The sequence below is a fragment of the Chelonia mydas genome, chromosome 9 (assembly GCF_015237465.2).
Source record: "Chelonia mydas isolate rCheMyd1 chromosome 9, rCheMyd1.pri.v2, whole genome shotgun sequence".
Lineage (NCBI taxonomy): Eukaryota > Metazoa > Chordata > Testudines > Cheloniidae > Chelonia > Chelonia mydas.
Genome location: NC_057855.1, coordinates 64,061,705 through 64,074,151, shown reverse-complemented (window position 1 = coordinate 64,074,151; position 12,447 = coordinate 64,061,705). Strand labels below are relative to the sequence as shown.

Genomic DNA, 12,447 nt, shown 5'->3' with positions numbered 1-12,447 from the left:
ACCCACCTGCTGTCATCTGGGAATGAAAGGGTGGCCTAAGGTCTGTGCTTGGTGAATGTTTGTGATGCCATGAGGACTGATTCAGTAGGGAAGGGACTAGCCTGCAGGGTTCTGTTTCCTCAAGGGCCTTCCTTCCCCACTGTCACACCCACCTGCATTTCCCGGGTCTGACGTTCCAAGCACAGCAGCTCAGGGTTGGCTGTGGAAAATCCCCTGTATTTAATTAACTGCTCTAGCCTCTGGGAGAACTCCCACCATGCTTGCTAATCAGTCTTCTCCATGCTCAACTGATTTTGCTGGACCAAACTATGTTGCCCCCAAAGCTGAGACTCAACTTCTGTGAAATACAGATGACTAAGGCAGATAGTCTGTGCAGCACTCGGCTGCCTGTATAGGCTGCCAGCCTTTGTTTGTTTGGTGTCCCCATGCTCAAAAACTGGTTATGCAGGTTAGCAATTCCTCCACCCGCTTCTGTAGCAACACTTCCCTTCAGGGTTCCCTGCGTTAGGGCACTTTCAGGGAGAAACCTCCTTCTCTGGCTTAGATCTCCAGGTACTACCTGTATTTCCATCTGGTGGGAGTAATGTCCTGCCTGCACATGAGCCCCATCAGGAAAGCTTCTACCCCTGCCACAGCTGGTGCAGAACATGTTCACAGATAAGAGTTGGAGCCTGCTATCCCTTGTTCTCTCCTGGCTGTGCCTCTGGAGAGGCTAAGCAGGTTTGGGTTGCAAGGCTGGTTTTGTTTGCCTAGCCCTGCTTTCGACATTTCCTGCCCACCAGCTGTGAGGTCCAACTTGAGGGCCGATATTCATAATGCTAGGTGAGAGCATTCATAATGCTAGGCAGGAGTGGGGTGTACTCCTATCCTTCCTTTTCAGAGCTCTAGTGCAGTGGTTCTCAAACTGGGTCAGGACCCCAAAGTGGATCACAACCCCATTTTAATGGGGCTGCCAGAGCTGGTGTTAGACCTGCTGGGACCCGGGGCTGAAGCACAAGCCTCACCACCCAGGGCCAAAGCCGAAGTCTGAGCCCTACCGTCCAGGTGCAGAAGCTGAAGCCTGAGAGCTTCAGCCCTGGGTGGTGGGGCTTTAATTACAGGCCCCCCCTCATCCCCCATCCAGGGCTGAAGACCTTGGTTTCAGCTTTGATCCCCCAACCTAGGACAGTGGGCTTGGGCTTTGGCTCCGCCTGGGGAGTGGGGCTCAGGGATGCTCAGCCTTTGGTCCCCCCTCCTGGGGTCGTATAGTAATTTTTGTTGTCAGAAGGGGGTCACAGTGCAATGAAGTTTGGGAACTGCTGCTCTGGCCTCCAGGACAGCTGCTGTCTAAGCTCAGGGCTATACTGCCATGTATATTTAGACAAGACCCTCCATGCACCCAGATACTGGATGCTGTGCTCTGAGGTATGAGATGTGGTACTTCATCTAGACTCCCCTGCTGGGCCAGGGACAGAAATGTTAGCATTTGCAGTTATCTCCACTGCAAACATAAGACTGCATTCCCCACGTCTCCCTGGAGAGGGAGCTCTTCCCTCCAGAGATTTGTTTCACAAACAGCTAGAGGAGGGAAACTGGTGTTGCAGTTGGATGTGGGTGAGACTGAGGGAAGTTTGAAGCCAGACTAGAGTTCCCCAGAATTCAGGGGCCTATCAGGCTGACATCTTGGAGATGAGCCAAGCTGTTCAGATCTGGATCCAGGCTTTCCCAGAGGATGAAGGGGCAGGATCCAGTGTTCATTTTGGACTCAACTAGCATACACTACCACAAGCCACAGAGAGAGGAATAAACGCACACCTAACTGGGGCACTATTGAACAGTTAGGGCCCAAGAGCAGGGAGGAGGAAAATTCTCCGATCTCCACCCAGTGAGCATGAGTCGTTGGAGCTCTCAGCCTCTTCAAACCCAACTGCATGATGCTGCCCATGAAAAACCAGAAGAGACAAAAGCCAGACCCAAAATGGCATCAATTCCTTTAAAACACAGAACATTTCCCACCATGTCAACTTCAAGATTCATCCATTGTGAGTTCAACAAATGTACAGTAATAACCAGAGAGAGAACACCGGGAATGGGGAAGACAGGGCACAATCATGAACAATGTCCCTTCTGCTGAGGTACAGCTGAGAAGTGCAGTGCCAAGCAAAGGCACAGGGCAGCAGGGGTGTCCAGGGATGCCTGGACTTACTTGGAGACAGAAATCTCCTTTCATGGCAGAGAAGGGTGGCCCCTGCGGTCCAGGTTGTGGTGTGCAATTGATGCAGTGTATTGGTGGGGAATGGAGCTCTGGAAGAGCAGAGAGTCAGGGACTGGACTCCCCTCTGACCCCAAACAAGGGCTCTCCTGACAAAGTAGGAGGTGGGGGTGGGGACGAGTGCACACTTTACTCATGCAGTGTGGGTGTCATAATGAAGACTGAACTTGCCGCTCCTGCTGGACACTTCAGCATGGAGCAGCAAGGAGAGGTGGGATTCTCCTCTCCCATCCACAGCCTACAGGGGGTCCACAGGCACCAGACTCCCCCATGACATCAGAGTGCCGAGATCTGCAGTGTGGGCGGCACAGGAGAATTCTGGTCTTGGTACCTGTTCAGCTTAGACCTGCTTTGTGCTAGTGACTGGTGATGAGGCCCCTTGGGTCCAGCCTGGCTGCTCTCCTCTTCATAAATCACAGCTTTGCTGCCTGGCTGCCCCCCCAGTTCGGTCTGTAAACAGGCATGTGTCACAGCTAGACACCTGGCAAGAGCCAGGCAAGTGCTTTCGATCGGTCATTGACATCAGCAACTGCGTCACTTTGGATGTTTTGGACCTGCCCCCTCCCTCTGCTGTGTGCGTCAGACGATACTGTGCCTCACGCCAGACTCGCAGGGTGCATCGAGTTGTGTGGGCCTGACTGGTGCACACCGCTGGCAGCAGACGCACTGCAGGAAGTCAGAGACATTGTGCTGGAAGAGCTGGCGGCATGGGTGCAGGTACTGGAAGAAGAGGAGCATGAAGAAGATCGCCAGGCAGTAGCCCACCAGCAGCTGCAGCACCAGCAGTGGGGCACAGATGTAGTCAAACACATCTGTCTTGAAGAGGTACCAGAGGACAAGCAGGATAGCATTCTCCACCAGTCGCACAGCATAGTATGTGGTCAACCGGCCCCAGTTCTGTGCCTTGTCTATCAGGTCCCGGTCAGTCAGGTTCAGTTGCACGGCTGACCAGCAGAATATGTTGATGCCAGCATACAGGAGGGTGAAGGAGCACAGCACCACCACGGTGCCCACCCAGCTAAAGTTCTTCTCAACATTGTCAGGCAGCTGGGCACCGCTACGCCAAAATTGCACCCATGGCAAGAAGAAGAGGATCAGCAGGTTGGCGAGTATAATGGGGATGATCCAGTGCTTGAAGACGCTGCAGAAGAGCACCAAGACGGCCACACGAGTGGAGATCTCCAGGCTGCGCCACAGGACGATACAGATGAATGCCAGCGGCCGCAGCTGGACCTTGTAGTCATCGTATTTTATCTGGATGGCCAGGATGTTGCAGATCAGCGCCCCATAGGTGACTGATATCAGGCAGATGCCCATCAGTACTGCTGCACAGGAGGGAAGAAAGGTGGTGACCATGGGTGGTTAGAGGTTACACAGGGCAATGCACACATGCTGCTCTAGTCCATGCGTTCCCCTCTGCCCCACTCTCCAAGCAGACTCTGGGTCAGGCACAAAGGTCTCGGCGTGGACAGGGTACTGTGAAGGGACAACTCATGCCCAATTCAAGCAGGCATTTGGGAGGGATGACTCATGGAGGGTGGGAGCCGGAGTTTGGAACTGGCTCTGGGGCAGAATGGCTCACAGTGGTATGAAAAGGAGCTGAGAATGGGCAAGGGGCAGGGGAGGTATAGCTTGTGGCAGGCGGCATCAGGAGCCTTCAGCAGCTGCAGGTGAGGGACAGAAACAGTCTGGTTAGCTAGATCCCAAATGGGAAAGGACTGTCCCAACCAAGAACAGCCTGGTGAAGACAGTATGTCCTGCGTGCCCTAAATCAGCCCCAGCAAGCCGCTTTCTTGTTCCTGTATCTGTAAGTGTAGCCACCCAGGACCCTCTTCTGCCCAGAGTAAGTGGGAACATTTGCATTCCTTCTTTCCTGCTGGGTGAGTGGGTGCCCAGCAATAGGTTAATGTACCATCTACCCCTCACCCCACCTCACTAATTCAGACAGCTAACAAACCCCATGTCACTCCAGAAAGGAGATTCAATTGAGCCCAGATGCCAGCAGGCCCAGAATCATGGCTGCCCCTGTGTCAGCTAGGCCTGAATTTGGCTTAAGACCTCTGAGTTAGGGCAAAATTCTGCTCTTGGCTGGGGTTGTGCAGCTGTAACTGGGAAAGATCTGGTGGCCCATGTGCTCAAATACAATGGGGACTGGTGTGGTATAAGCACCTAGGTAGTTAGTGCAGTAGCAACGAGGGCAGGAGGCAGGACAGCCATGAATCCTGCTTGGCCCCATTCCCTGCTTCTGTCTCTACAACTGTAACCCACCCAGGCCCTATTGAAACTGAGGCTTGTAACTGCATTGGAATCAGTCATGAGACACAATTATGGCTGTGATAGTTTGCATCTGCACCTAACATAGCTATAAACTAAGCAAGAAAGTGGCCGCAGACTTGCCACGGGGCAATCTCTGACACAGATTCTGCTAGGAGAGTTATGTTTAAGCAAGTCTCTGTCCACCCGTATTTAGTGACTAATGTCCTATGAGCCATAGCAAGTCAATGCAGGACATACTTTGTCTCATGTTTCAGCAGTAGCCAGGCAAAGGATCAGATACTATGATATCAGCGTACTATAGTACATGTGGGAGGAGTGAGCTTTTGTCCTCTGTGTTACAAAGTCAGCCTTTATATACAGGAAACGTAGCTGGTCACTCTAGTTCAGCCTGGACTGGGAAATTGTGCTGCAGCCATAAAGGAAAATTGCTTCTGATCTCGCGTGTAGAGAGTAAATGATGTATTTACTACTGTGGCATGTAGATTCAAGATGTACAGACAAGCTCCCTCTGCAAATCCCTGAGCTAGGGTTACTTTCCTGCATCTATTGCTGAAATGGCCAGAGGTTTTATTTCAGAGCTTCTCAAACATTTTTGTAGCGTGGATCACACCTTAATGGAGACTTTCTAGGGGACCCTTTCCCTCACATTCATGATCACACAGCATCCCTGGGCAACTATGGCACTGGCTTATGTACAAAAGTAATACTAGGGGGAAAAGGTGCTTTTAGCTGTCCTGCAAGGAAGGCAGGCTAGTCGACTCTCCATGAACCACCAGCAAGTCCCCAGTAATGCATGGACCACAGTGTGCGACCCAGAGTGTTTTACAGTTACAGAGGGTACAGAGTGTGCAGGTAGACCCTGGAAGGGCCTCACGGAATGAAAAGGAGAGTTTCTTTCTGTGCTTTGTGAATAATCTCTTCTTTCCTAGAGACTAGTGCATTATTTGTGACCTGGAATACTGCTCATTGCACGAAACCTTAAATTGCACGTGAACATGAAGGTCAGTGGAAACTGGGTGTCATTCTCCTATTAATTCACGCCCCTTTGGGTATGTGCCATTCTCCTAATAATTCACGCCCCTTTGGGTGTGTAGGTCTTCACTACCCACCAGATCGGCAGGTAGTGATCGATCTATCATCTAGACACAATAAATCGATCCCCAAACACGCTCCCTATTGACTCTGGAACTCTAGCTCACAAGAGGGGAAGCGGAGTCACGGCCAGGTAAGTCGACCTAAGATACGCTATTTGCGTAGCTGAAATTGCGTATTTTAGGTCGACCACACCCCCCCCCCCCCCCCAGTGTAGACCAGGGCCAAGTGTTTAGCAGCTTAAGGCATATGTGAAATACATAGGAATGGAAATCTCCACTTTCTGAACTAGTAAACTTTTATGTAAACTAGTGATAAACACCAGTTTTTATATCCTAGTTATATAAGGACAGTGGTTCTCAATCAGAGGTATATGTACCCCTGGGGGGTAATGCAAAGGTCTTCCAGGGAGTACATCAACTCATCTAGATATTTGCCTAGTTTTATAATAGGCTACATAAAAAGCACTAGCAAACTCAGTACAAACTAAAATTTCATACAGACAATGACTTGTTTATACTGCTCTATATATACACACGGAAATGTAAGTACAATATTGATATTCCAATTCATTTATTTTATAATGCTATGGTAAAAATGAGAAAGTGAGTAATTTTTCAGCAATAGTGTGCTGTGACACTTTTGTATTCGTATGTCTGATTTTGTAAGCAAGTAGTTTTTAAGTGAGGTGAAACTTGGGATATGCAAGACAAATCAGATTCCTGAAAGGGGTACAGTAGCCTGGAAAGGTTGAGAGCCACTGCATCAGGAGGTTACATTACATACATGAGGAACTGGAAAGCTTGGTTTACACATTTACTGATTATATGCCCAATCCTGCTCCCAGTCAATGGAAAACCTCCCTTTGATTTTAACAATAGTAGGCTTAAATTGTACTAAATTAGATACAATACTAATACTTTGTGCTTCTAGAGCTTCTTCTATCTGCAGATCTCACAGCGCTTCACAAACATTAGTTAATCTAGCCTCGCCACACCTGCAGGAGGTAGGTACATGCTGTTATCTTCATTTTACAGATGGGGAAAACTGAGTCACAGGTTAGAGCTTACTCAAGGTCACAAAGAAAATGTGTGTCAGAGCCACACGAGGACCTAAGTCTCCTCCCTTCCTGGCCTGCACCTTACCCATGAGATCATCTTCCCTACCCAAATCCCATTTACTTTACCAGTCCTGGGCCAGGTCCATGCTTAACTTTACTCATGGGAGCAATCCAGTTGAAATGTATGGCCCCCATCCCTGGATAGTGAAATCAACAACGCTGCTAAATCAACGGGGCTACCATGAATTACACCAGCCAAGGATATGGACCTGTGGGACTCACTCTGCCTGAGATTCTGTGCTGTGCCTCTCAGAGGAGCAGCATGAACTTGCAGCCCAGGGGAAGGGGGACTATGGTGGTTTTAAGCCACTTTTGTGCCCTCCCTGTCCTTGGAGTAGACAGCCTCTCTTAGTCACCATAGCTTCCCCCAAATCTCCTCAGTGATGCAAGCTGTGGCCTCACCTCGGCACACCCCTCCTGCCCCAGCACAACCACTACACCACAACTTGCAAGGGGGTCCTAGGAGGTAACCTTATCTTCCACCGTGCCCCTTCCAGGGGAATCCTTCCATGCTGGAAGCAGGGCATTTAGGGCCTCTTTACACTGCTCCTGCCCTTTTATGTAGCATGAATGGCTTAAAGCACGAATGAGGCGCTCACCCTCTAATTCTATTAAATGAGACTGAGACAGTAGCTCTCAGGATTTTATAAGCAGAGAGTCACTAAACACAGCACTCATTGTACATTAGGAATAGCAACTGATTGGATAAAACCCAATTTCCTCATCATCATTTATACTATTAGCTTAAATTAAGGTTTATTTTGGTTTGGAGTCTGTTTCCTTGCCTGGATCCTAAGAGCTTTAGTGACTTTTTCCATGGACGTCATATGAACTTATCTAAGACGTGGCTGCACCAGCAAGACCAGACCATATGGGATGATTTAAACGTGACTACGAAAAATTCTTTTAAAATATACGTAACAGTAAGATGAGCTCTGGAATGGAAGCAGCTTCCAAAGGAGACAGAGGCAATAGTATCACATGAAGGGAGATGTTAGAGCCCTACCTCACTATGCCCCTAGAGGAGATGGGGATCTACGTTTATGGCCTTCAGCACCACGGTACCAGAGCACCTCACATTGGTTCATGGATTTTAGCCTCCCAACACCCCTATGGGGTAGGGAAGCATTATCCCCAATTGACTGTTGGGGAACTGAGGCACAGGGTAGATTGTGACTGTAAGGTCACACAGGCAGTCAGTGGCTGAGACAGGAATTGAACCCAGGTGTCCTGAGCCCCACTCCAGTGCCCTATCCACTAGGCCATCCTTCCCTCGCCTACAGGGGTTTACTCTATGAGAGAGAGAGAGTCCTGCATGGAAAAATAAGCCAGGGACTGAACTAGAGATATTTCTTTTCCACCCTTTTTGCGTGATACATCAAGTTTAGAAGACTCAGATCTTAGCTGTACGAGCCAGTGCCTAACACATCCTATTCAGTGGTGTGCTGACCTACTTGCCATGGAGCTTTTCTCTGGTATGAAACAGGCTTCACAAAGATTTTACCCACAAGTCTGAGTTTGCTACCTAAACATTCCCCTCTAGTGTCATTTGGATACTGCATTGCTCTTCACCTGCTCTCCCAAAGCACGGTGAAGCATTGCTATGTGCTATTAAACATCTGTCACCTTCCATTCCAGAGGTGGTTGAACTAGAGGACTAGCCTGTTCTTAGGAGACTTCAACTGTGCATTTGCAGACCTGACAGACTTGGATAAGCACTCAAATTTCTGGGCCTGCACCTTGAGCCTCATGGGTCACTATTCATGCTGCCCCATTCCTCCTTTACCTCTGGCAGTGGGGACATACATCTCAATGATGCTGATGTACAGCTGCAGTGTGAGCTGCGGGGTGGAGCCCAGGAAGGCCTGGATCACTGCTATGCGCTTGAAGGCATTGCGGTGTGTGACCAGCTTGCGGATCGAGTGGCCGACCTCCTGCTCCAGCTCCACCTCAGAGCCCTTCCTGAGCTTCTTCTTGCGTGTTATGGTAACGTATGGCTCCTCCTGCCGACCCGAGCAACAGTAAACCACCAGGGCCTCCACGCACCTGCACAGAAAAAGCAGCCCATCAGCTCAGCCAACCCCCTCACCAGGGACCCCGTCATGTTCCTCTGCAAGTCTCTCCTTGTCGGCATCCTCCCCAGCAGGAGGTTGTTGATTCCACTCAAGCAGTTTAGCAAGGAGGTGACCAGTGAAGGAGAGCTTGACAAGGCAAACAGCGCCCCTGTTCCCAAACCAGGGGCAGGGCACTATATTTGCATTGTGGAAAACATGCACCCCAAAACACACTTTGCTCTGCTGAAATGCTTGAAAAGAGCAGGAGAGAATGTGAGTGTGTGAGAGAGAGAGATTCCCTTCCTAACCTGTTGGCATGATAGCTCTAGCAGCATGGCCTTTTCCCCAAAGGGCAGCATCGTCCATGCATTTTGTTTGATTTACTTCAGCCCAGAGAGCAGATACCCTGAAGTCTTTGCCTTAGCCAGGTCCTCACTGGCCCCCTTAGAGTAAGTGAAGGGTTGGGGGAGTGGGGAGTCCTTCTACTTATGCTGTATGTTGTAGTTTATGGTTGGTTTTACCAACACTGGAGATCCTTCTTACGCCATCCATCTCTGAAATATTCCAGCACTTGGTTTTCTTTGGAAATCCCCATTAGGTTACTCTCAGCACTTGGACGGGTCAGTTCAGTATTTTGAACTCCAGCCCCTCCAAGTCCATTGAACCCTCCAAATCCATCAAAATCATTGGGGCAGGGTAAGTATGAGAGAAAGAGAAATGGTTTGCTGAAGAGAGGTAACACCTAAATGTGTTTAGCTTCAGCTTGGAAACCAATGCGCTCTGGGACCGATAGTGGAAAACTTTATTAGGACAATCAATGGTACAAGAGAAGTCACCATTTTTCAGACCAATTGGAATTAAATCTCTGCACCACTTCTCTTATGGGACCCGAGCCTCGCCTGGTTACATGTTGTGTTGTAAACTCTGAACTGAAACCACATTCATCCTAAAGGACCAGTTTCCAGTGAGCCCAGAGCCAGTGTATGACTCAGTGAAACCAGGTGAGATTCAGTGGTTTGGACTCCGGGGCTGCACCTGAAAGGGTTTGCAGACAAGTCTCTCTAGAACATTCCGAGGCTCCTCTCAGTACAGCCACGTGCTTGCAGACATCATAACAGAAGGCATTACAGACACTCTACATTTGGCCTCTTGCTGCTGAAATGGATGGGGGCCATTTGCAGCATCATCCCATTGTAGAGAGATCCGGCTGTGTGCTTTCACGCAAATAGAGTCTGCACAGCGAGATGAGTTAGCCATTTGGTGCAAGATGTGGGATCAGAGAGACCCTGCAGATGGCTTCTACTCACTGATACAATTTATGCTACTGTTAGAACTGGCAGTGGAAATTTAGCCCTAAAATAACTCTCTCATCCTGATCAAATGGCCTGATATAAGTCCCCCAAAACCTGGATATTCAGTCAAGGACAGCATTATCCCATTAGAGCTGAAGCACCACATGCTGATGGACACCCTGATACTCCTTCATTCTTTGCTTCCTGTCAGAGGATATAGCAGCTCTGAATCTCTGGGGGTTTGTGGTTTCCACATGAAGTGGAGGGCTCGGAGTTAGTTGTTTAGATGTCAGCTAGATACACCATATTGTCCTGCTCATCTCCTTCCCAAGAATTCTCCATGGAGACACCTGAACACCACCTGCATCCCAGGGCCACTGACACCCTCACAGGGGGGCAGGCTGGAAGGGACACACCTAGCCTGTTCCTCAGCCCAGCTGAAAACAGAAACTGGTTTTAAAAGCCTTATTATTTGTTTTAGCGAGCTCTGATGCAGCTAGTGTGGCTTTCCCACAACCTAGGTTTGTGAAAATAGGCTGTCTTGCTGGAGCAGACAGAGCTTACTTGGGGAGGGGTGCATTCCTGCCTGGAAGGAGGCATCACTGTCATTCTCTAGGAATGAGACCTAGGCTTCTTCCCTTCCTGTTTACTGCACCCAGCTCCTCCTCTCTCCCTTGGGCCTGCGGCTACAGCAGCCTGGGTGTCTCCCCACTCCTACGATTTTTCTGTTCCAAAACTCACCCATTTGCACCAATGCTCTTCCATTCCTTGTCCCATGTCTCCCCATCTCTTCCTTCCCACATCAAACCCAAGGTGACAGCTGCCTTCCCTCAGTCAGACACAGGACGCCCAGCCACACCTTATTCACATCTCAGCTCTGAAACAGCCCCAGCAAGAGAATTCACACACACACCCCTCCGTGCCCTACAGCTGCAACTACACAGACTTCATAAGCCAATTCCCTGTCTCTCTTGGCCAACTAACTCAGAGGGGACAAGAAGTGCAAAAAGCAATCATGAAAAAGGAGCCTTTGTTAGACAGCCTGGGTGCTGAGAACAGTTCACTGCAGACCTCCCCTTACGGAGAGGCAGTAAGCATTTAGTCTGGATGGGGCGGGGCAGGAAGCTGCCTGAGTAGGTTCCAGTGGCCACTGTCTTTGTGGGAGATGGCTGGGTAGGAAGCTCCTGTGGTTTATTTCCATTGGGGTTAGGAGGAGAAGAGGAAATCTCCAGGGCTTTATTCTTCTGAGCCTGTCCTTAGGTAAAGATGGGAGAGAGAAAACAGGAACTATTTTGAGATAATGAACTGTCTTAGCCTCATGAGGTTTTGCTAAGTTACAGAATCTATTTTTTTGTAAGGCAGCTGAATCCAAGCCTAAAACTGGTTTGTTTATCTGACCTTTCATAACTACTCTTGCCTTGCTGTAGGCAGGAGGAAACAGGTTGCAATCTCCTGTATAATGCAAAAGAGAACCAAATGCAGTATATCTGAGCTCCTAGCACCTATAGCTAGCATGTACCACAGGGAAGTATCTAGGAACTACCCAACAGTTCCTACACCTCTCCCCACAGGGACTGGGACAGCTAAGAACTTACCCAAAGCCAGAGCTGCTACTACACCACTCCCAAGAGAGCCTCTCTAGTAACAGTAATATTAGCCCTCATAATGCTTTCCACTGGCAAAGCACTATCCAAACAGTCACCCTTAGCAGGGTTGAACTGTAATGGTGGAGAGCTCTACCACAGCCAGTACTCCTGCATCATCCCCTACGAGAACTCTGTACAAGAAGCTTCCCTGGTCAACACAGTGTCCCTGGGACTGACTCAGTGTGCAGCTGGCTGACTCAGGGAACAGATCATCTCATTCCTAGTTCATTGGGGCTGGGGGGAGGGGTATGTATTACACTGGGGGTGGGGAGGTATTCATGCTGCTCACCTGATGACAGGCCCCAACTGTAGAATGTGCATCAATAACACCAGTGGCTTGTCACTGGTCAAATCCCTGTGGACAAAAATGAGGGTCAGCTGGACCATGATGGATGGATATAGCATGAAGAGAATGGTCATCGCAAGCCAGAAGTGATCATCAGAGTGACTGTAGGAGGAACATAGGAATCCAGCAGCCACGCACTCGCCACAGAAGAGAAGCGTGGAGAAGATGATACTGAATGGTGGCTTTGTCTTGGGGGATACAGGGGGTTCCCCGGTTTCTTCTTCAAGTGGGGGCTGGTCTGAACATTCCCCGATGGGACCCTCGCACATGCTGTCCATCCTTGGAACCCCAGCCCCTCCAGTCTTACCAGCTCGGAGCTATTCTCCCCTTCCTCGAGCCCCAGAAGTGTTTAATGCAGTGACGAGTTAA

General features: G+C 49.6%; 1 protein-coding gene across 2 annotated transcripts; it reads right to left on the bottom strand.

The window, feature by feature from the left end:
• Positions 1–1,958: 1,958 nt before the first annotated feature.
• On the bottom strand, positions 1,959–12,356 carry XKRX (XK related X-linked). 2 transcript variants are annotated; one of them, XR_006283659.1, is made up of 4 exons: positions 12,022–12,356; positions 8,527–8,786; positions 2,718–3,576; positions 1,959–2,404 (listed from the first exon to the last, which is right to left on the bottom strand). XR_006283659.1 is itself a non-coding variant. In XM_007063917.4 (3 exons), the coding sequence occupies exons 1-3, from the start codon at positions 12,354–12,356 to the stop codon at positions 2,831–2,833; spliced, it is 1,341 nt and encodes a 446-aa protein (XP_007063979.2). In that variant the 3' UTR covers positions 1,959–2,830. The 2 variants fall into 2 exon arrangements, 1 of the variants encoding a protein (XP_007063979.2); XM_007063917.4 differs by having other exon boundaries at positions 1,959–3,576.
• Between the last annotated feature and the right edge of the window lie 91 nt (positions 12,357–12,447).